The sequence below is a fragment of the Musca domestica genome, unplaced genomic scaffold (genome assembly GCF_030504385.1).
Source record: "Musca domestica strain aabys unplaced genomic scaffold, Musca_domestica.polishedcontigs.V.1.1 17, whole genome shotgun sequence".
NCBI classification, from domain to species: domain Eukaryota; kingdom Metazoa; phylum Arthropoda; class Insecta; order Diptera; family Muscidae; genus Musca; species Musca domestica.
This window is the reverse complement of record NW_026712230.1, coordinates 14333800-14358026: the sequence shown is the minus strand read 5'-3', so window position 1 is coordinate 14358026 and position 24227 is coordinate 14333800. Positions and strand designations below refer to the sequence as shown.

At 34.6% G+C, this 24227-nt stretch overlaps 1 protein-coding gene across 1 annotated transcript; it reads left to right on the top strand.

Moving 5' to 3' along the window:
• The first annotated feature begins 950 nt into the window (after nt 1–950).
• Nucleotides 951–24170, top strand: LOC131801758 (cilia- and flagella-associated protein 61-like). The gene is made up of 16 exons (XM_059120704.1): nt 951–1435; nt 1495–1639; nt 1694–1826; nt 5093–5238; nt 5299–5415; nt 5478–5554; nt 11117–11394; nt 11466–11881; nt 11945–12134; nt 12192–12514; nt 16263–16496; nt 18918–19492; nt 19551–19714; nt 19774–20028; nt 23487–23699; nt 23976–24170. Exons 1-16 carry the CDS (start codon nt 985–987, stop codon nt 24147–24149), a joined length of 3891 nt encoding a protein of 1296 aa, XP_058976687.1. The 5' UTR covers nt 951–984; the 3' UTR covers nt 24150–24170.
• The last annotated feature ends 57 nt before the right edge of the window (nt 24171–24227 follow it).

The window sequence follows — 24227 nt, the reverse complement described above, 5'->3', positions numbered from 1 at the left end:
CAAAAGACGAACATATTTGTATGTTTGTTTACCACCTGGAGATATAGCATCAGAATCGGAGGTACCTCCGATTTAGATTTTATATGCACATATCTATTGATCGATTACAGATACAGTCTCTAAATTTGGAATGAGTAACGGGATTTGATCAGAAAATATGTTTGGCAAATTATATTGAAATCGGTTCAGATTTGGATACAGCTTCCATATATTTTTTCGGCCGATTTCATGTATTTGATGCATTACACACGCTGTATACGCCATATTTAAATGAAATTTGGAATGTGTGATGGAATTTGTCTTAAAAAATTGTTTGGCAAATTATATTGAATTCGGTACAGATTTGGATATTGTTCCCATATATATTTTCGACCGATTTCGTTTATATGATGCTCCTAACATGATATGTATATTTTATTTTAATGATATTTGGAAAGAGTGGAAAATAAATTTTTCGAAACACGATACATAGGTCCGATTTCAATGAAATTTGGCATTAGTGACTAAAAATGGTACAAAAATAGATTTGGCACATTGTATTGAAATCAGATGAGGTTTGGGTATATCTCCCATATATATATTTCCCCCATCTCATGAATGTTATGTACCAAACACGATATATATGTCCAATTCCAAAGAAATTACTTAGAAATCGGCTAGGATTGGGATATAGCTATAGCAGATCAATCTAGAATTCTGAAATTTTGTGGTGGGTTTCCTGTTGGTGGTACGTTTGTGATAAAAAGGTGATTAAGGAAGTGTACGAACATAGTACTATATTTGGTACAATTTATTTAATGTCGCTAAAAAAATGTCAAAGAATGGAATTGAATAATAAAACGTCATATCGAATTTGACAATAGTATTACTAAAGAGTAAAATCAAAACATTTTGAAAACTTAGTTTTTGAAATTTTGAAAACTTAGTTTTTGTTTTTTTCCAATAAAAATAATTTCAATAATTTCATGTATCTGAAAACCACACATGGCTGAGACTTTCTATATAATTGAAGCTATTGCTGATGATTTTCAAAGAATAGTGGGGCTTCTCAACTTGGGGCGAGTTCGTTATTTCGGGGCATCTAAACGGAAAATACGTTCTGCTGAGGAATTCTTTAAAAGTTATGTTACACATCGTTTCCTGGTCGAAGTGCAAGAAACGAAACGTACTATTATTGGTTATGCCGAAGTTAGCAACACGCCCCATATACCCGCATTGCCCGAAGATTGCTGGGAAAATTGGCTGAAACATCACTATTGTTCCCAACTGCCGCTGAGTCAGGGAAATACGTTCTTCTTCAACACCTTCATTTATCACAGGGACTACAATCCACAGCTGCTGCAACACGTCTTGTGTGAAATATTTCAACGTGAAAATAAAATTCGTTATATCATTGCCGTGCAGTGTCCCGAATATGGTGTCAAGTATCCGAAAGGTTTCTATTCAATTTTCGGAATATTGAAAATTTGAAAGAAACAGATAATTTTTTTTTAGATCGTCCTGATTACTATTGCCTGGAACAATTTTCCACGGTCTACTATCCGAAATGTTTCAGTGCCATTACCTGCCCAAATACCGAGCAAATTCATGTGATACGTCGTGATGATGTCATTCCCAAAATGCGTTATCGCAGAGCTTTGTACGGAAAATGTATTTCTATGATCAATTATTTGTTGAAAACTTGTATTTTTAGGCCTGAAGATAATGATGACATTGTTGAGTTGGTGGATCGTAATCGTCCCGATGTCAAGCAACAATTGGGTGAATATTATATAGCCGAAGAGTTGCTATCTGAATCTTCCAATAGTGTAATTGTAATAACTGAAGTAAGTATTAACATATTTAAAAACTCGGATTTGGTACAGTTTGGTCGGTGGCGCTTATTGGCCTCTGTCGCAGAATCAAATAAAAAATTGTCACTAACTTCTTAGCACATTAGATGAACAAACATAGTACTACTCAGGGTAAAATATAATTCAGTCAAGGGTCATGGGCCTCAGACAGAAGTTCTAGTGGGAAGACTTTTCAAACATCCTTTATATTAATTAGATGTCGGAACGATTACCAATTGCTGATGATAGTCATATTGTCCTTGCTAATCTTCTTTGAACGGAAGTCATTGATATCTTACCTGGAGGTCTGGCTAAATTATCTGGGCTTCACTGTTAAAGGTCTTCGCTAGGTAAGCAATGCGTTCTACTCGAGCAATAATCTGAAAGAATATGCAAGGATTCTCCTGCTAAATACCATTATAAATAATCAAGAAAGGTTCTAATCACGGTTACAGAGATTGTATGGATAGATCAGATAAACGGACCCAGATAATGTTGCTCATTAACCGAAGTGCAACTGTTACCACTCGACGTGGGTCAGAAACCTAGACCACTTCAACAAAAACAAGTAAAAAGAAACTAATTTTACCGGGCCGAACTGTTAATACCCTCCACCATTTGGAAAAAAATCCGAAAACTACCACTTATTTGAAAACCGTTATATGGGATCATACGAAGATGTGAACCAGCTTACGAAATTTTTTGTAATATGCTGGAGTATCCATCACGAACTTTAAATATGAAATTTAAAATCAGTTCCAGTGAATAATGTCGCTAAAATCATTAAAATATTGAATATCGGGAGGTACCGTCAAAAGGGTGCAATACGAAGATGTAGACCTGCATATGACATTTTTTTGCCGTAGACTGTGGTACCCATTATGAACTTTAAACACGAAATTATGTTACAATTCCGGTGAATAATGTCGCAAAAGTAATGAAAATACTGAGTACCGTCTTCATATAGCCCCCATATACGAAGACGTAGACCTGCATACGAAATTTTTTGTCTTAGGTTATAGTACCCATTAAAATCTCCCAAAACGAAGTTTGAAATGGTTGCGGTGAATAAAGTTGCTGAAATCACCAAAATACCGAATATTGGGAGGTACCGTTATACGGGGGCTATACGAAGACGAGGACCTGCACAGACAATTTTCTGTCATAGGCTAGAGTATTCATTACGAACTTCAAATACCAAATTTGAAATAGTACCGGTAAATAATGTCGCTAAAATCATCAAAAATACCGAATATCGGGAGCTACCGTTATTTGGGGGCTATACGAAGACTTGGATCTGCACAGACAATTTTCTGTCATAAGCTAGAGTATTCATTACGAACTTCAAATACCAAATTTGAAATAGTACCGGTAAATAATATCGCTAAAATCATCAAAATACCGAATATCGGGAGGTACCGTTATATGGGGCTATACGAAGGCGTGGACCTACATGGCTCATTTTCTGTCTTAGGATGTAGTATCCATTACGAACTTCAAATTCCAAATTTGAAACAATTCCGGACAGACGGACAGACATACATACGGACAGACATATTTTATGCTGATCAAGAATATATATACTTTGTGGGGTCTAAAATGTATATTTCGAGGTGTTACAAAAGGAATGACAAACTTAAGATGTAGTATGAGAATCAAGATTGGAAAGTAAAGTTGATATTTGAAAGTGGTTTTGGAAATGTGTACTAGGTGTGCAACTGTACTAAATTTGGAACAGTTTGGTGAAGCTGTAATTTTGAAATTTTGTCTTGGGTCCCTGTTGGTGGCAGGTTTGTGATAAAGAGTCTAAAACTGCACGGAAAGTACTAAATAGTACTATATTTTGTACAATATAGTATTGGGTGAACAGATGGTGCTTGAAATCTAACATTTGGTAATGCGGTCGCTGTTCATATTTAGCCTGTTCATATATATGGATGTGGTTTTGGAAATGTGTACTATAATTGCACGAAAATTATGGTATGGTACTGTATTTGGTATTTGGTGAAGGGATGAGACAAAAATCTGAAATTTAATACGTAGATGACTGTAGTATCTGTGTTTGAGAATTGGCGGTGGTTTTGGAAATGTGTACCATAATTTTACGAAAAGTACTATGTGGTATTAAACTTATTATTGGGTGAAGGGATAGGGCAGGAATCCTCATATATGATATTGAGATTTCTATTGGTATCTGGAATTGAGATATCGGTACTAAATATTGCCAAATTTGGTATTAAGTGTATGTATAGAGTTGGAAACCCAATATTTGATATTGAGGTCTCTGTTGGCATCTGGTGTTAAGATCTGTTGAGGGTTTTGGAAATGCGTACTATAATCGTTCGAAAGGTAGTAAATAGTAATAAATTTCGTATTAGGTGTAGGGATAGAGCTGAAACTGTGAAATTTTATGCTTAGATTGCTCTTGATTGTTTGAAAATTACTAAATGGTACTAATTTTGGATTACTGTTGGTGTCTTAGATGGGGAGATATAGATTGTTTTGGATATGCCTACTAAATGTTTCTAAATTTGTTATTGGGTAAAGGGATAAAGCTAGAATCCCGAAATTTGATATTAGTCACTATTGGTTTCTAAGGTTTGCATATGGAGACGTTGAAACAGTTTTGTACAGAAAAGTGGACTTGGGCCCATTGTGCCACGGTTTTACTAATATCCTCCTCGGAAAACTTCAAAAGAAAATACTGGAATAATATGTAACACCTTAAAAGTCTGAAAATTTAATATGATGTATGAAGTTTTGATTAAAAAAATGTTTTCAAAGCAAACAAATTGTGCATTTTGAGTACTAAAAAGGCCTAACACGAACTGTTGGAACGAATCCAAAAATTTAAGGTGGACATTTCGCTGATGAAGTATCGAGCACTAGATACTAGATCTCATAAAAAACACTTTTCGATTGTACGACGAATACTCTTTAATAGCAAGTCGATACCTGGCCGCAAATTCATCGATACTTTATAAAAATCTTGTTCATTGTTCGTTGATAGTTTGTGGATAGAACGTGGAAATTTTCTTCAATGCCTGACCGATAGGTCGTCGTTATCTCATCGCCTGTATATTTTTAATAGCACGTTCACAGATAGTCAAAAGCTCATCCAAATATCTGTTATATCTGGCATTTTATTCATTTTATGAAAATATGTCCTCTATGGAAAGTATATTTGATATCAATCATCTGTCTAAGCTCGCAATTCCGATGGATATCTTATCGCAAAATTTCTTTTTTTTATCCTAAAGATTTCCCACATGACTGCCGGTTTTATTTGGTTAAATGGTCATGTGGATATTTTGCCTCTGCTGGAAAACTATGAACTTGATGCGTTTGGTAATTTGCTAAAATTCAATTCCAATGAAATATTCAGAGAAAAACAAATCATTGTAAAGTAAGACATTCTCCGCAATTTATTTTAATTTCAATAATAATGTTTTAAACCAAACTATAGCTCGATACGCCGACACCCAATAAATAAACTTTTTATTCACAAAGAAATCGATGAAGTATTTAAAAATTTGGATGAGAAAATTTCCAATAACGTAACAGATGAAATTAATTCTCAATGGTAAGACAAACTAGAGTATATTCAAGGAATCTTCAAATAAAAATGTAATTTTGTTATTACAGCAGATCAACAGATGAAACGAATGAGTTTTATGGAGGGCCAATGAAATGCTTCGAGAAACTGGAGAAATTCGCGGAAGGTATGAAACGAAATATTAAGAAAATCTCTCTGAACACATGACAGGTTCTGTATTTTTTATACCCTCCACCTTGCAAAGGAGGGTATATTTATAACATCTCTAAATATTCGTCGTAGACCCCATAAAGTATATATATTCATAATCAGCATTAAATTCTAAGTCGATTTAACGATGTCCGTATGTCTGTTGAAATCATGATACAGCCCATATTATTTGACGTAGAGCGTAAAAATTTAGAAAAACAATTTGTATTGTGTCTAGGATGGTTGGTATTGAAAATGAGATATATCGGTCCACGTTTTGGTCCCCATATAACGCTACCTCCCGATATACGGTATTTTGACGATTTTTGCCACATATTTTCACGGATTTGTCTCAAAATTGGTATTTGTAGGTGATAATGGGTCCTAGTTCGTGAGGCGAAACAATGTATGAATAGGTCCACGCTTTGGTATAGCTCCCATATAACGGTACTTCCCGATATTCGGTATTTTGATTATTTTTGCCACATGTTTTCACAGATTTGGGTCCACGATTTGGTATAGCCGCCATATAACGGTACCTCCTTATATTGGTATTTTTAGGTCATAATGGGTTCTTGTTCGTGTGGTGAAACATTGCATGTATATGTCCACGTTTTGGTATAACTCCCATATAACGGTACCTCCCGATATTCGGTATTTTGATGATTTTTGGCACATTTTCCAATGAATATGTCTTAAAATTGGTATTTGTGGGTCATAATGGGTTACAAATGTTTCCTTTACCCTAAGGTAGAGGGTATTAAACTTTCGGCCCGGCCGAACTTGATATTTTTTACTTGTTTTTTAAAGCAAAGTATAGATCACATTTATTTTTCGATTATGATGAAATTTTGCACAAATCATTTGCTTTGCCTATGTCTGAGCCCCATTGCAATTTGAGATAATCGGTAATATTTATATATATCTCCCACATACAGGGTGAGATAAAAAAACTGCAACAAAGTCAAACGCGATAATTTTTACATTTTGTTTTTAACATTTATTGAATGAAAGAAAAAAATGTCGGAAAAAGGGTTTCGATCAAGTCGTTTCTTTAATTTTCGAACCATTTCTGCTGATGTTGCTGTTTTCTTCCGTGCACTTCCTTGACGTCGGGCTATGCTACCAGTATCACGGTAACGAGCGGTGGTACGAGACATATTTAAATGCTGGAGTCCTCTAACGATATCCACTTATGGTTTTCCAGCCACGAATAACTTTTTTCTGGAAAATTCTCACCAAAATGTTTTTGTGCGCTTGTAAACAATATAATGAGCTGTCCCTGAAATAATTTTAACAACTGTTGGACGGGTGACTTAGAAATGACAGCAGTCTGAAGTTGGTAGCAGTTTTTTTATCACACCCTCTATATATAACTTTATTATGCGCCAATTGGTTAATATTAGCCCAAATAGTTTGGATCTTGACACATGCGACCAAGTCGGTTCAGATAAAGCTATAGCTCAAAACAATACATTTTTCATCAGATTTTTTATTTTTATCCCTCACCGCCGTAATATGAACTCCATTACACTATTCGAAAAAAGTTACTAAATACAGCTCAGAAATACATTTGCTAAATTGTGTCAAAATCAGTTCAGATTTAGATATAGCTCCCATATATTTCTGTATCTGATTTTAAGTTTATTGTGCACCAAATATAGTTATAATAAATACTTAACACTAAAAAACACTTCACAACAATGATATTTGATACCGGACATCAGATACAGCTCGAAAATAATGTTGCCAAATTTTATCGAGATCGGCTCTGATTTTTATATACCTTTGATATACATCTTTATCCGATTTCACCGTTATTGTGCACCAACTATGAAATATCCGCTTAAATTGGATGGATTTTTGCACATCCACCGAATTTTTCCAGTTGATGAAACTCGGTTCCCATCTTGACCTATCTTTACTTTTTAGGATAATTTTTGCTACAAATTCCATGTAGTCTGACGTTCTTGACTCCTTTACACGGGAAGTTGTAATTACAGAAACCCGGAAGGTACCGTTAAATGGGGCTGTACCAAAAAGTGGACCTACAATGTTCATTTTTTTTCGAAGGGCTAAAAAACCTGAGTTATGTTTTTGTGCTGATCAAGAATATATAAAATTTATGGACTCTCTGATGAAAACTTTAGAAATTTCGAACGGATAGTATATGTCAATCTATCTTATGGTGGAGTCTATAAAATTAATGATTTATTAGCAAGTGTCCGCTGTTTGGTTTCTAATTTTTCTGTCTAAATTTTTTTAACGCCTCATTAATAAACCATAGAAATCAACAGTGACCTAAATAAAAAATTTCAAGATTTCAGTTCTGTAATTTCCTTTTTTACCAAATGCAGTACAATTATTGAACGCAAATCCAACCACAGACACCAACAGTGAGATCCAAATCAAATTTCAGGATTTCTGCTCTATTCTTTCATTCAATACCAAGTTTAGCAATATTTAATACTTTTCGTACGATTAAAGTACACATTTCCAAAAACAAGTCCATATCTCAATACCAGATACCAACAGATACGTTAGTATCACATTTCGGGATTCCAGCTCTATCCCTCACCTAATACTCGATTTCCCTTTAGTGCTTTTCGAAAAATTATAGTATACATTACTAATACCACCTCCATACCTCAATTCCAGATACCATATCAAATTTGAGGATTCCAGACCCATCCCTACACCCAATACAAAATATAATACTATTTAGTACTTTTCGTTCACTTGTGGTGCACATTACCAAAACCAACTTTAATTATCAAATCTACCACTAGCAGGGATCTCATTACCATATATTTCTGTATCTGATTTTAAGTTTATTGTGCACCAAATATAGTTATAATAAATACTTAACACTAAAAAACACTTCACAACAATGATATTTGATACCGGACATCAGATACAGCTCGAAAATAATGTTGCCAAATTTTATCGAGATCGGCTCTGATTTTTATATACCTTTGATATACATCTTTATCCGATTTCACCGTTATTGTGCACCAACTATGAAATATCCGCTTAAATTGGATGGATTTTTGCACATCCACCGAATTTTTCCAGTTGATGAAACTCGGTTCCCATCTTGACCTATCTTTACTTTTTAGGATAATTTTTGCTACAAATTCCATGTAGTCTGACGTTCTTGACTCCTTTACACGGGAAGTTGTAATTACAGAAACCCGGAAGGTACCGTTAAATGGGGCTGTACCAAAAAGTGGACCTACAATGTTCATTTTTTTTCGAAGGGCTAAAAAACCTGAGTTATGTTTTTGTGCTGATCAAGAATATATAAAATTTATGGACTCTCTGATGAAAACTTTAGAAATTTCGAACGGATAGTATATGTCAATCTATCTTATGGTGGAGTCTATAAAATTAATGATTTATTAGCAAGTGTCCGCTGTTTGGTTTCTAATTTTTCTGTCTAAATTTTTTTAACGCCTCATTAATAAACCATAGAAATCAACAGTGACCTAAATAAAAAATTTCAAGATTTCAGTTCTGTAATTTCCTTTTTTACCAAATGCAGTACAATTATTGAACGCAAATCCAACCACAGACACCAACAGTGAGATCCAAATCAAATTTCAGGATTTCTGCTCTATTCTTTCATTCAATACCAAGTTTAGCAATATTTAATACTTTTCGTACGATTAAAGTACACATTTCCAAAAACAAGTCCATATCTCAATACCAGATACCAACAGATACGTTAGTATCACATTTCGGGATTCCAGCTCTATCCCTCACCTAATACTCGATTTCCCTTTAGTGCTTTTCGAAAAATTATAGTATACATTACTAATACCACCTCCATACCTCAATTCCAGATACCATATCAAATTTGAGGATTCCAGACCCATCCCTACACCCAATACAAAATATAATACTATTTAGTACTTTTCGTTCACTTGTGGTGCACATTACCAAAACCAACTTTAATTATCAAATCTACCACTAGCAGGGATCTCATTACCAAATCTTCGAAATTCCAGCTCCATCCGTTCACCCTAAACTTAACTATTCCAAGATGAGTACCAATTATAGTTTACATTTCCAAAACCACCTCCATATTTTAATTCCAGATACGAAAAGTACTAAATGGTACGAAATTTGGTATTGAGTGGTTAGGCAGGAATTGTCACATTTGATATTGAAGTCTATTTCAATTCTATTAAGTCTATTTCAATATCAAATGTGACAATTCCTGCCTATCCACTCAATACCAAATTTCGTACCATTTAGTACTTTTCTTTAACATATAGAGTGAATTTCCAAACCACCGATAAATCTCATACACAAATATCATCAGTAAACTAAATATCAAATTTCAGAATTTTATTACTATCCCTCAACCCCATTCGAAATTTTGTACCATTTAGTAGTTTATGTACAAATTTGGGACACAATAGGGGCCCCAAAACAAAATTTCCAAATTCTAACTGTTCCAAATTTAGTACCATTTAATACAGTTCGCACATTTAGTACACATTTTCTAAGCCATATATATGAATCAAACTTACCTTGCAACCTTGATTCTCATACCAAATTTCACATAAAACCAAATGGTACCTTTTTAGAAAGTTTCGTAACCTTAACTTCAAATTTCCAAAAAATATCCTATGCTAATTAAATTAAATTTTTAGTACATTATAGTTCTTTTCGTACTCCTTTAATTTTCGAGATTATAGCTTCAGCAGCTTTGTCTGGGCGTTGATCCTCGGTCAGTTAGTAAGTCAGTTATTTCACCACGTTTTATATTTTATAAACAAAAAGTAACTTTTATCTGATCTTTACAACAATTTAAATATTGTACTTAATTTTTATATCCTCCACCTTGAAAAGGAACGCTTATCTCTCTGTTCGTATGTTGAAATCACCATAAAGCCCACATTATTTGACGTAGAGCTTCAAAAATTGGCAGAACAATTTGAATTGTGTCTAGTATGGTTGGTATTGAAAATGAGATACATCGGTCCACCGATCCAGGTACCGCTATATGGCGGTTTTTAGTATAGCCGGTACCGCTACCTTCCGATATCCGGATTTTGATGATTTTTGCCACATTTTCATACGGAGTCTTCTATAAATTGGTATTTGTAAGTCATAATGTGTTTGGTATTTAAAAGATTTGGTAAATGACAATCATTGATGTATAAAATTGTCTGTGGAGGTTCCCGTTTTGATACGGCCTTCATTTAACAGCCTCACCCACTTTATTTATTTATTTATTTATTTATTTTTTTTTTTTTTTTTTTTTTTTTTTGGAAAATTTAACATCATTATCTGAACGGTCTTTCTGTTATTTGTAAGTGGAACTCGTTTGAATTCGGATACTCTTATATAAAAATGTATTCTTAACCCAAGCTGGAGGGCATTAAAAATTAGGCCTGGCCGAACCTAATGCTTTTTTAATTGTTATGCATATAAAATATTTACAAATGAAATTGATATAGACATCCAACATTCAGTCAAGACGATCTGTACGCCACTCTGAAAACTTTAAAACAATTTGCTTTTCCAGAACTCAGAAGTTACGATTTCTATGTGAAACTACGCAAACGGCGCAAAAACATTCTCTACAATGTTAAAAATGAACACCCAACCATGGACTTGAATAGTCAGTCAAATGTGTTTGTTATACACCTATTTGGTTTGATGCAGCCGCATGATTTACGCAGACTATTTCGTTATCTGTTGACTGGTTTTGCTGCATTTCCAGAACGCAACTATTGTCTACTGTCCATATCTGTTGCCCAGCCGATGGTACCGATCTTATTTGAAATGTTGAAATATTTTATTGTAAGTTACACACTCACACTCCTACAACTAGAGTTTCAAACCTGAAGATACATAATCTAAACATTTTTTAGCCTGTCGTACCACGGCCAGGTTGTAAAATCGATGAGCATCTGTATATAACACATCGAAGTGCCATTTATGGTGATCTTACACTCTACCGCGTGGAGCCCGAAGATGTTGACGCTATTAAGCAGCTGCTAAATGATGAAGTGCCCACCATTATGGCCATACCAAGAAGGACACAACAAACCAGGCGTTCAACCATAGCGTCCAAAATTACTTTCGCCATATCGGCCACGGATACTTCGCATACTTCTCTCATTGCCGATGATGAGGATCAATTGCAATATGATTTAAGAATTGTTACGGCCATTTTGCAAAATATTTTATCTGATCCATTTAGTAAATATCAATGTTTTACCATCAAGTGCGGCGACTCGACCCAGCCAAAGGAAAAAAATGTCCTTGTGGGTTTTGTTATATTGAGGTGAGGATATGTAGTTTAGTTTAAAAAAATATTCATGTTTTGTGTCGTCCCTGCCAATTCAAGACCCTTTACCTCCAATTCCAATTTGGAAAAGCATTTCCTTGTCCCCAAACTCAAAGAAGACCCAACCTACAACATAGCCGAGGTGATGATATTAAAATTACATCCCCTTTTTCATTTTCAATCGGATGTTGTGTTTCGTGAGCTGGCCCGTCAATCCAACTTTTGGCATTTTTATTATTTTCGACCCACGGTAAATATAAACGAATCAGAAGCGATTTAGTAAAAACTAACACCAGACGTGTTTTAGTTATATCACTGCCTATCTAATGACTTAATATTGAATATGCAACCCTTGGAACCGCGCCGTAACAAAAAATTATGGTTTGATAAATCAATAGAGGAACTTTCTCGGTCGCAATCATCCATTTCACAGGGAAAATATCAAACATTTTCAATGCATGACCTGGACATACATCCAATTGATTTTTCCCAGGATCACTTTGCAGCATATCAAAATAATTTATCGCATTCCTCATATTTTGGCCATACCATGAATATCGTAATTTTGGGTTTTACCGATATCTGTAAAGCCTTTTTGCGATTAATGATATTCAGCTGGCATGGAATGAGGTAAGTATTATACGTAAAAGTTAGGAGGACATAGAAATCTGTTTCGCAAACCAATAATGAAGTTGAGTTATTTTTAATCAGACTTCAAGTTCAATATCGAATTTTTACCGAACCAGATTCCAGATAAGACCCCAAAAAGTCTTATTAATTGCATAGAACAATAAAACTTTGTTCTTCGTATCTTCGATTTGCATCGGGCGATTTGTATGGAAACAAATTAAAAAGTATCAGTCGATTTTGCCATAGATGTATACCCTCAGCAATTGTTCGATTGTTTAAGTATATTTTGACTTCTGTTGCAATTATTGAAACTGTAGTTCCGAAGGAATGTGCCAGTATCCATTTCGTATGGGACCTAAATAAATATGATATAAATATTGCGATGTGCCAGGTTTGGACTACAACGACTTCTTCCTTCACTTTATATGAAATTTGTAATAGTTTTTAGAAAATGTTACAAAGTGCGTGCGGTACCAGATATAGACGATCGATGTATTCCATTTTCATACTTCATCTAATACAGATATGAACAAAATTACAAGAAATGGACCATTTATACTTAATTTTATGCGAAATTATTCCATATTCATCTCAGGTAACTGGTTGAGAGAAATATTTAGATGTAGCAAGTTGTCAAGAATTGCTGACTTGTTTCGCAAGTTGTGGGTGAGTTATCAGAAAGGGTTCGCAGATATATATCATCTTCACAACATATCTTGGGTTAGCAAAAATGTTTGTATGTGTGAAATTTGAAGAGAGTTGGATGCTTATTTCATTTTCTTTGAGCATTTTGTTTTTAAAAACTTGAACTCTATGTGAGCCCTTATGAGCTTTATAGATATTCAAAATGTTAACCCTTTGCGGGGGAGGTACCAGAAGGAGTGCGCCGATACATCCCATCTTCACAGCAGATCTTGTGTTAGTAGTAATAATGGGATGTGTGAAACTTAAAGAGAACCGGATGCTTATTTCGGATTTTATAATAGTTTTGGTTATTCAAAATTTTGACCCTTTGAGAGGGAGATACCAGAAGGAATCCGATTTCTACCATTTTTATAACAGATCCTGCGTTGATAGTAATATTGAGATATGTAAAGTCTGAATGGAATCTTATGTTAATTTCGCGTTTAATGAGCTTCATGGATATTCAAAATGTTGACCCTTTGTGGGGAAGGTACCAAAAGGAGTAGACCGTTTTTCCATCTACACATCAGACCTATTGCTAGTATTGTGATGTGCGTAATTTGGAGACAATCGGACTTTTACATCACATTTTATAAGAGTTATAATTATTCCAAATGTTTATCCTTTGTGGGAAAGGTACTTGATGGAGTGAACCGATATTTTCCATTTTCTCACCTGGCCTAGCACTGATGCAAATATTAGGATTTGCAAAGTTGGAGCAAAATCGGATTATATTTTCTCTTTCTGTGCAGTAAAATATTTTTTTGAAAATGTTGACCTTTTTGGCGTAGTTACCATTGCCCGATTTAAGTTTGACAACAATATTACGATGTACCAAGTTTGAACCTATCGGATACTCCCTTCGAGAGTTATCGTGCGCACCAGACAGACAGACGGACATCGCAAGATCGACACCAAAGGTCCTGAAACCGTTATTTATATGAGGCACCTTTTGGCCGTCTTTTCTTAGATCCTTTGGTCTATAACCAGCCCAAAACACTTTTTATACCCTCCCTCATACATAGTATGGAGGGTATATTAAGTTCGTCATTCCAATTGTAACTCATCGAAATAATAGTTTTAGACATATATTCTTGATCAGGGTAAAATTCTAAGAATGTTTAGCCCTTCCCGTCCGTCCGTCAGTTGCAATCACTCAAAAGTCAAAACAAATTAAGATAGGAAGTTAATATTTTGCACAGATAAGACTTTTATCTGCAAGCAGGTCAAGTCGTATTTAAAGTTCCTAATGGGTACTACGTCTTCATATAGCACCCATATAACGGTTTTCCTTTAAACGGCATTTTTCGACGTAATTTTTTGGAAATATTTTCAGTCTGATACAAATATTATCACGAACAAAGTTTGTACCATGTACATTTCGTTTTATATGCATGTGCCGACTACTTCGTCGGCGAAAAGTCAACAATTTGGATTCGTTCCAACAATTCGCATTAGGCATTTTTAGCACTCAAAATATACAATTTTTTCACCTTGACGACATTTTTCTTACTTTTACGGTTTTACATATTTTTTAGAGTTTTTCCTTTTTCGGAAAGAATAAAAGAAAAATGTTTACATTTTGTAGCAACAATTCTTCAAATCTTAATTTTTTAAGTTTATCGATGAGAATATTAGTAAAACCACAATAGACCCACATCCATTTAATCTTCTCCTTATGTAAATGTATGCAGGTCCACATCTTCATATATCCTCCATGTGACGGTACCTCCCGATACTCCATATTTTCATGATTTTTGCGACATTATTCTCCCTAATTGTAACAAATTTTTTTCGTTTTCGTATTTGAAATTCGTAATGGGCACTACAGCCTTTGACAAAAAAAAAATCGTATGTAGGTCCACGTCTTCGTATAGTCCCCATATAACGGTTTTCATTTAAGTGGTAGTTTTCGGATTTTTTTTTTTTTTTTTTTTTTTTGAAATTCTTCAATTTCCTTCAAAATGGTGGAGGGTATTAAAAGTTCGGCTCGGCCGAACTTAGCTGCTTTATTTCTTGTTTACAATTGCTCTAGTTTTGTAAAAACTCTCCAATTGTTTTGATATCTTTTCTAGAGGTAGATATACCACAATATCTCTGGATCCAGGAAAGATAGTAACACATATTGAACATTATAGAAAGGTTAGGAAAGGTTAGTGGCGCCTATTTTGTCAACACTTATTCGACTTTTGGCTTTATAACAAACATTCGGTTCAAAAATAATTTTGCTAAAACTTCCAAACCGTTACCATCATGTGTTTTGTTTTCCTTTAATAGAGTTATTATTGATTGAATTTTGGATGAAGAAGGTACAAAACTGAGTGCACCAATATTGTCGATTTCCGTACCTTAACTAAGTCTTATCTTAAAATAGCTATGTACTATGAGCTCAATGTGGGATTTTTATATTTTTGCAAAAATTATAATCTTTAACGGGAAGGTACCAACAAGAGTGGGCCCATAAATTCCGTATTCACACTTGACCATATGTAAGCAAAAACAAGAAGCACAAGGACATTGGTTGTGAGTAGTTTTCTTCATTAAAAATTGTACTTTATGTTTGTGGAGTAACAATAAGGAGTTAACCGGTACTGACTAAGTTTATTACAAATATTCCGATGCACAAAAATTTGGATCAAATCGAACACTCCATCAAACAGCAGACAGACGGACATGGATAGATCGACATCAAATGTCAAATGTCAAATGAAATGGATTTCGTCCATAGAATAAAAATGAAATGTGTCCTCTGGAGCCATAAGGCTGTAGGTATAACAATCTTTACAAAAATTGTTAAATGGTCACCAAAGGTCACCACTTTGGAATAGCTCTCATGTAATATTATACCCCAAGTATGGGAATCTTGAAGGTCCTAACCAAACCTATCAACTAAATGGACCGCAATCAGTCCAGTTTTTTCGGCATATGACTCAAGACCCTACATTTTTGGGAATGAACGACTACTGACATCACAAATAATTTAGTTTCTACTCAAGTTTAGATAAGTTTCCAGCTTTTTCTTGCTATTTACTAACTACTTTTCTTAAATTTGTATCCTTTGTAGAAATATTTCTAATAATTGCAATTGTTTGCCTCATGTACGGCTAACTGTGATCTGTAGTCCCGGTGTAATGGAGGCCGAATATGAAAACGCTTTTCGATGCGACTGCTGTGAAAATGACGAAGATTGCTGGGTGAATTATCGCAATTGTGATGCTTTTGCACGGGATGTTACCGAACGTATGGATCTTAGGAACTGGGTGAGATTTGTGAGCGGTAACGTTAAGGCAGTTGATACGTGAGTTGTAAAATTTTACCAAGGTCAAAAATTGCATTCTGTTGTGGATATCATTCGTAACATTTCAAAATTCGAGGAATCAAATTTTAATACCAAACATTTCAAGCGTAATTCGAGAATTCAAATTATAATTCCAAACATATCAAATGTTTGTAGAGACATTTCAATTTGAAATTCCAACTATTTATTTTAATGTAATTCTATTAATAATAAGATTATTTTTTAATTCGAAAAAGCAAATACGAAGGCAACAAAAAAATGTTACAAGCTTTTTCTAAAAATTTTGCAAATATAGCAGTTATATCGAAGACGTGGACCTGCACATGAAAGTTGTGTCATATGCCATTACAATATTCAAATACGAAACTTAAAAACAAATCCGGTGAATAATGTAGCTAAAATCATCAAAATACCGAATATAGGGAGGGGGCTATACGAAGACTTGGACCAGCATAGACAATTTTCTGTCATAGGCTGTAGTACCCATTAGGAACTGTAAATACGAAATTTGAAACAACTCCTGGTACCATATAACGGTAGTTTCCGATTCGGTATTTTGATGATTTTAGCCACATTTTTCTTTGGAATTGGCTTAAAATCCACACTAGGAGTTCCTTCTGAGCACTTTACACACTGCAAAAGAATTGCCTATGTAGATCCACATTTTTCAATGGAACTGTCAAAATATCCATACCCAAAGTTCCCAATATTTGGTATTTTGATGATTTTAGCGACATTATTCACTGGAGTTGTTTAAAATTTCGTTCATAAAATTTATGCAGGTCCAGGTCTTCGTATAGGCCCCATATAGCAGTACCTCCCTATATTCAGTATTTTGACGATTTTAGGTACAATATTCACAGATATTGTTTGAAATTTCGTATTTGAAGTCCTTAATAGGTACTACAGCCTGCGGCGGAAAATTGTCTATGCAGATCCAGGTCTTCGTATAGCCCCGATATAACGATACCTCCCTATATTCGGAATTTTGATGATTTTAGCTACATTATTACTAAATCCGTTCAAAATTGTGCCGAACTTACTGTTTTTATACCCTACACCACAAGGTGGTCAGGGTATTATGTCTTTGTGCATTTGTTTGCAACAGGCAAAAGGAAACGAGATAGACCCATAGTTTCTTTTGATGATCTGCATAGAATCACATTCTGAGTTGATTTATGCATGTCCGTCCGTCTGTCTGTCCATGTATTTTTGTAAACAAAGTACAGGTCGCATTTATTGCCCGATCCAGACGAAATTTTTCACAAATCATTTGTTTGGCCCAAGGACGAACTCTATTGAAATTGGAGATAATCGGTCAAAATTTAGATATAGCTCCCATATATATCTTCGTCCGATTTACCTTTTATTGTGCACCAAACGTGTAATATCAGCCCGAATTGTATGGAATTTTGCATATACACCTTAATTATTCCTGAAAATTTGATCGAAATCGGTTCAGATATAGCTATAGCTCCCACATATATTGTTCATCCGATTTGTTATTTTTGTCCTCAGCAGCCGTAGTATGCACTCTGCAAAAACAATATTTGGGGAAATATATCAAATACAGCTCAGAAATACATTTGCTAAATTTTATCGAGATCGGTTCATATTTGGATATAGCTCCCATATATAACTTTGTCCGATTTACCTTTTATTGTGCACCAAACGTATAATATTTGTCTAAATGGGATGGAATTTGACACTTACGACCCAATTGAGTCTAGAAGCTACTATGTCAAATTTGGTGAAGATCGGTTCAGATATAGCTTTAGCTCCCATATATACTGTTCATCCGATTTGTTATATTTGTTACCCACAGCCGTAATATGCACTCCGTAACAACGATATTCAGGGAAATATATCAAGTACAGCTCAGAAATATTTTTGCCAAATTTTATCGAGATCGGTTCCGATTTGGATATATCTCCCATATATATTTTTATCCGATTTCAAATTAATTGTGCACCAAATGGGCAATAGAAGTCCGAATTTAAAGTATACAAATGCTTCGTCATATTTAGTCCTTTGAATTTTAAATTATAATTATAATCATAGCTTGTATGATTGAATTCTCCCATAAAAACGTTTAATTGTTATGTGCAGCTCTACTAAATTAGCAAAGTGGTGTAGGGTATCATAAAGTCGGCCCGCCCGACTTTAAGAATTTCTTTACTGGTTTTTTACTTGAATATGGATTACAATAGTTACGACATACAAACGAAGCTCTAAAAATACAAATAAAATTATTCGATTTTCAAAAGAACTTGAAATTACAATTGAGAAGATTTTAACCACAAACGATTTTCCCGTATTACATTTGAAATGTTCAGAATTTGTAATAGGATTCTCGAATTACAAATGAAATGCTTTGAATTACATCGGGAAATGTTGTAAATAATCTGGTACTTTTTTCAGCGATAATCACCTTGTCAAATTGGAAACGGAATGTGAAATCTATTATGAAACTTTGTTGCTAATGTGTCACACGGAATATGGGGTACCCAGAGGAATGTTTGATCCCCATCCGTTACCAGCAAATTATATAGAAATCAATAGTCGTTTCGACAAGCTCTTATTTTATCATCAGCTGAGATTTTTCCAACAAAACATTACTCATCGTTGCACCATTGTGGTCTATGGTCTTCACATTAGGGCCTTTGAATTTATAAACTTTTTAATACAACATGGTGTAGAGTCGAAATCAATATCTCTTGTAATGCCACATGAGGTGGCCAATTTACAAATGGGTCTGATGTTAAATGATTCCAGTATTGATGTTCGTATAGAGACAATTCTTCGCGAAATGGTTGAAGATTTGGGGATACAAATTTACGAACGAATGAATTTAGAGGAATTCGAATATCGCAAAGATTCGAAAATTATAAAAACGGTGGTATTTCAAAGTTTTCTGGGTGAAGAAAAACTGTCCTTGGATTGTGATTTCTTTGCAAGTTTTTGGGAGAAATACATTTCTGATGATATGTTGGAGGGTAATTCTTTAAATTGATAAATTAATAATTAATTAAGAAAAAATTTGTTTCTATTTAGTTATCGAAGAAGCTGACCTGGATACTGAGGGCTCCAGTGTGCTGATAAATGAAAATTATCAAACATCCGACCCGTGGGTCTATGCAATTGGCAATTTTGTCAAGCATCGCAATGAACCCAATCACCAGTATCGTTTTGTTTGTCCCCAGGAAGCAGCTGAAAAGGTTTTTGTTTATCGATACTCACTAATATTCGAATAATTATGTTTTGAATTATCTTCCAGATAATATACTCAATGGGTCTCCAAACACAGGATGCTTCACTTAAGGAAGAGAAATTTTCCAAACCCTACTTATTTCAAGCTCAGCTGCCCATGGATCATTATCTTTTTAAAGTAACCACACCCAAACGTTATTTGGCCAACCACTTGGATAATGAATATGGATTCCCTTTGGTAACTTATTCCAATGGCGATTTTAGTCGGGTCCGACTCAATAAACATGGAATGGTCGAAGAAATTGTCATTGTAACAAAAAAGGTAGGTCGCCCTGAGGTAGAGCCCACTACACAAAATATTAATTAGCTTTATGAAAAGGGATAGTGCTGTGGAAGGTCATGAAAGAGGTTTCTTTACCCAGCAAAAATATTCATAAAAAAAACAAGATGGGTTACTATGTAACTCGATTCGAAAGTTCTAGTAAGCCGAAGGTTTCATTCGATTCGAACTTAAACTCTTGCTATGTAACCGTTTCGAATCGAGTAAAAAGTGACAGTACTAAATGTTGGCAGAACTTTTGAGTGTATTAATCATTCATCGATGGATGTATACCATCAGCCAATGTTCGATTATTTAAATATAAATTGGCATCCGTATTTCTTATTTATCATGTTAAGCCTTTATGGGGGAGTTTCCAAAAGACTTGTCAAATATTGTGATGTGGGGGAGGTACCAGTAGGAATAGATCTTTATATCTCATCTTCACTCCAGATTTTGTGTTAATAAACATATTTGGATGCTTGAAATTTTAAGATAGTCGGATATTTTTTACTTTGTATGAGAGATATAATTATTCAAAATTTTAATCCCTTTGTGGGGGAGGTGCCAGAAGTAGTGCGCCGATACATTTCATCTTCATACCAGATCTTGTGTTAGTAATAATAATGGGATGTGTGAAATTTAAAGAGAACCGGATGCTTATTTCTGATTTTATCTTCTTTTTGGTTATTCAAAATTTTGACTCGTTGTGGGAGAGGTACCAAAAGGTGTGATCCAATCTTTACCATCTTTATAACAGATCTTTTGTTGATGGAAATATTGAGATGTGTCAAGTCTAAATGGAATCGAATGGTTATTTCGCGTTTTATGAGCTTCAAGTTGACCCTTTTGGGGGAGGTACCAGAAGCAGTCTATCTTCACAGCGGATCTTGGTTTAATAAAAATATTGTGAAGTGTGTAATTTGAAGATAATGGGAGTCTTACTTAAAATTTTGTAAGACTTATAATTATTCAAAATGTTGACCCCTTGCGGGGAGGTACTTGATGGAGTGGTCTGATATTGTCCGTTTTGTTCGCAGCTGACTTAGCACTGATGTAAATATTAGGATTTGTAAAGTTGAAGCAAAACTGGATTATCCTTTCTCTGCCTGTACAGTAAAATTCTTTTGTTAAAAATGTCTACCTTTTTTGTGGGGGAGGTGTCAGAGGGAGTGGACCGATATTGCCCATCTCCGAACTCAATCTTAGTTTGATAATAACATTACGATGTACCAAGTTTGGACCCAATCGGATACCCCCTTCGAAAGTTATCGTACGCATCAGCCAGCCAGACAAACGGACGGATGGAATGCCCTAAAACGGATTTGGTCCAAATCGTTATTTTGATCACGCACGTTTTGACCGCATCAAATGATATGTACCTTCTGTAGGCATATGCCTGACGGTATAAAAATTTGCCATCAATATATCTAAATACTAGAAACCAACAGTGACCTCAAAGTCAAATTTCAGAATTCAAGCTCTATCCATTCACTCAACGGTAAATTTTGTACCATTTAATACATTTCAAACAATCATAGTACGCATTCCCAAATCCACCTCCTTCTCTCAAAACTATATGCCATCAATGGCCTGTATATCAAATTTGAGAATTTCAACTCTATCCTAAAACCCAATCCCAAATATATAACCGTACTTTTCGCACAGTTTTACTAGGCATGCCCAAACCAACTTCTTTCCACCCTAAACACTAACAGTCACCGCGATACCAACTTTCCCAATTCCATCTCTATCCCAACACTCAATGACCCATTTTGAACACTCATAGTACCCATTTCCAAAACCACCTCCTCAACAAACACCAACAGTGAGTGACATCCATACCAAATTTCAGGGTTTCAATACCAACTCTAGCGGCATTTAGTACCTGTCGTACAATTAAAGTACAAATTTTCCAAACAATCTTCATATCTCAACCTCAGATACTAACAGTGACGTTAACATCAAATTTCGGCTCTGTAATTATCCCTTTTCCAAATTTAGTAGCAAATTTGATTATTTCAGCACTATCCCTTCACCCAGTACCAAGATAGCACCTTTTAGTACTTTTCTTACAATAATAGTACTCATTTCTACCTCCATATGTCCAGGCTACACATGAACAGTGGCAGCAAGAGCAAATTTCAGATTTCAAATACTATCTGTTCACACTAAGCCAAACTGTTCCAAATTTAGTACCATTTAGTACAATTCGAAAACTTAACACACATTTTTTCAAAATCACCATTGTTTGTCAAAATTACTTTCCAATCCGTTCACATAATACCAAATGGTACAATTTTAAATGTTTAGTACCAATTTAGAACTTTTCGTAACCTTAAAGTTCGAATTTCTAAAAATACTTTGGCACATCAATCCTGCACTCTATGAGTGACTCTCGAACAATCATTATAAATTTCAGTATTCTAGCTCATTCCATTTGTCCAATACAAAGTATTCAATTTTTAGTACCCTTTTAGTACGAAAATTGCTCTCTCTATTTAGGTTACTTTGAGATGTAAACTATCACTATACCCTCCAACAACAATAGTATGGAGGATATATTGAATTCGTCATTTCGTTTGTAACTCAACGAAATAATAATTTTAGACCTAACAAAGGACATATATTCTTGATCAACGTAAATTTCTAAGACGATTTAGCCCTGCCGTCCGTCCATCTGTTATAATCACGCTAGAGTCAAAACAAATTAAGATAGAAACCTAAAATTTGCACAGATCACTCTTTTTTTATAGGCAGGTCAAGTTCGAAGATAGGCTATATCGGTCCACGAAATAATATAGACTCCAAATAACGGTACCCCCGATATTCGGTGTTTTGATGATTATAGCCAAATTCTGAAAATCCACACAAGGATTTCCCTCAGAGTACTTTACCCCCTGAAAGAGAATTATCTATATAGGCCCACGATATCGTAAAGCCCCCATATAACAATTCCCACCGACATTCGACAATTTGACTATTTTATCCTTCTATTGTCTATATTGGGTATTTTAATGATTGTAGCCAAATTTATCAATAGAATTATCTGAAAATCCACACAAGGAGTTCCTTCTGAGTACTTTACCCCCTAAAAGAGAATATATAGGTCCACGATATCGTATAGCTCCCCCCCCCCCCCCCCATTCGGTATTTGGATGATGTTAGCGATATTTTTAACCGGAATTGTTTCAAATGTTTTTGAAATTCCTAATGGGTATCACAGGCTGTGACAAAAAAAGTTGTCTGTGCAGGTCGAAATCTTCGTATATCCCCGATATAACTGTTCTCAAAATGGCTTATGAGAAAAGTTGCCTATGCCGGTCCACGTACTCATATATACCCCAATATAACATCTATTTTTTTAAGATTTTAATCGAATTTTTAATGGATTTTATTTTTTGAAAATTTCAAAATTCCTTCCAAATGGTGGAAGGTATTCAAAGTTTTTCTCATTTCAGAACAAAGACTATGACTTTTTGAAATTCTTTTGTGGCCGCCATGAATTACTGCTGAATAATTTGCGGTCGCGTTGGTATCTCAAGGACATTGAAAGTTTTCTCGACTTTTTTCAAGAACCCTGGGTGGAGCTTATAATGAACGATCATTTCGGAGAATTGCAAAATTTGAATAAACTGTTAATAACTCCCTCTGCCCAGAAAGTTATGAAAATGGTAAGGCAAGCTGTAAATAAAAGAAAAAAAAAATAATAAACTATACAAAATTTTGATATTTTCCAATTATAAAAATTGCAGCTTTAGGATTTTCTACAATGTTCATGTCAGTACACAATAATAAGTTATCACAGACAGTTATTGGGTATTTTTATGGCCATTTATGAAAATCCTAAAGATGCAGTTACAATAAATCCAGACCTCGAACCTGAACAAAATTGTTTAGTTTAATGTCAAACAATAAAAAAATTTAATTTATATTCATTACTTCGCCAGAATGCCGATCGTGAATCACGTCACAAAATTATGCGTAGCTATTGTCAAGATCTGGGCATTACAAATCAATTGGAATATGCAGCATTGGAGTTTCTAAAAAAATATCGTTGTGAATTCTCCACCGACATAGCCTTGCCGGAAGATTTTCCAAAGCCACCCAGGAAAACATTGTAGAAATATTAATAAAAACTTCTATGAGACATTTTTTTTTAATTTTCAATTTTTTAAATAAAAAAAAAAACACTTTTGAAT

Coding starts and splice junctions, on each gene's coding strand:
- LOC131801758 (XM_059120704.1), top strand. CDS start 985: ATGGCTGAGACTTTCTATATAATTGAAGCTATTGCTGATGATTTTCAA. Junction 1,640..1,693: donor ATGCGTTATCGCAGAGCTTT/GTACGGAAAATG, acceptor TTGTATTTTTAG/GCCTGAAGATAATGATGACA. Junction 5,555..11,116: donor ACTGGAGAAATTCGCGGAAG/GTATGAAACGAA, acceptor TTGCTTTTCCAG/AACTCAGAAGTTACGATTTC.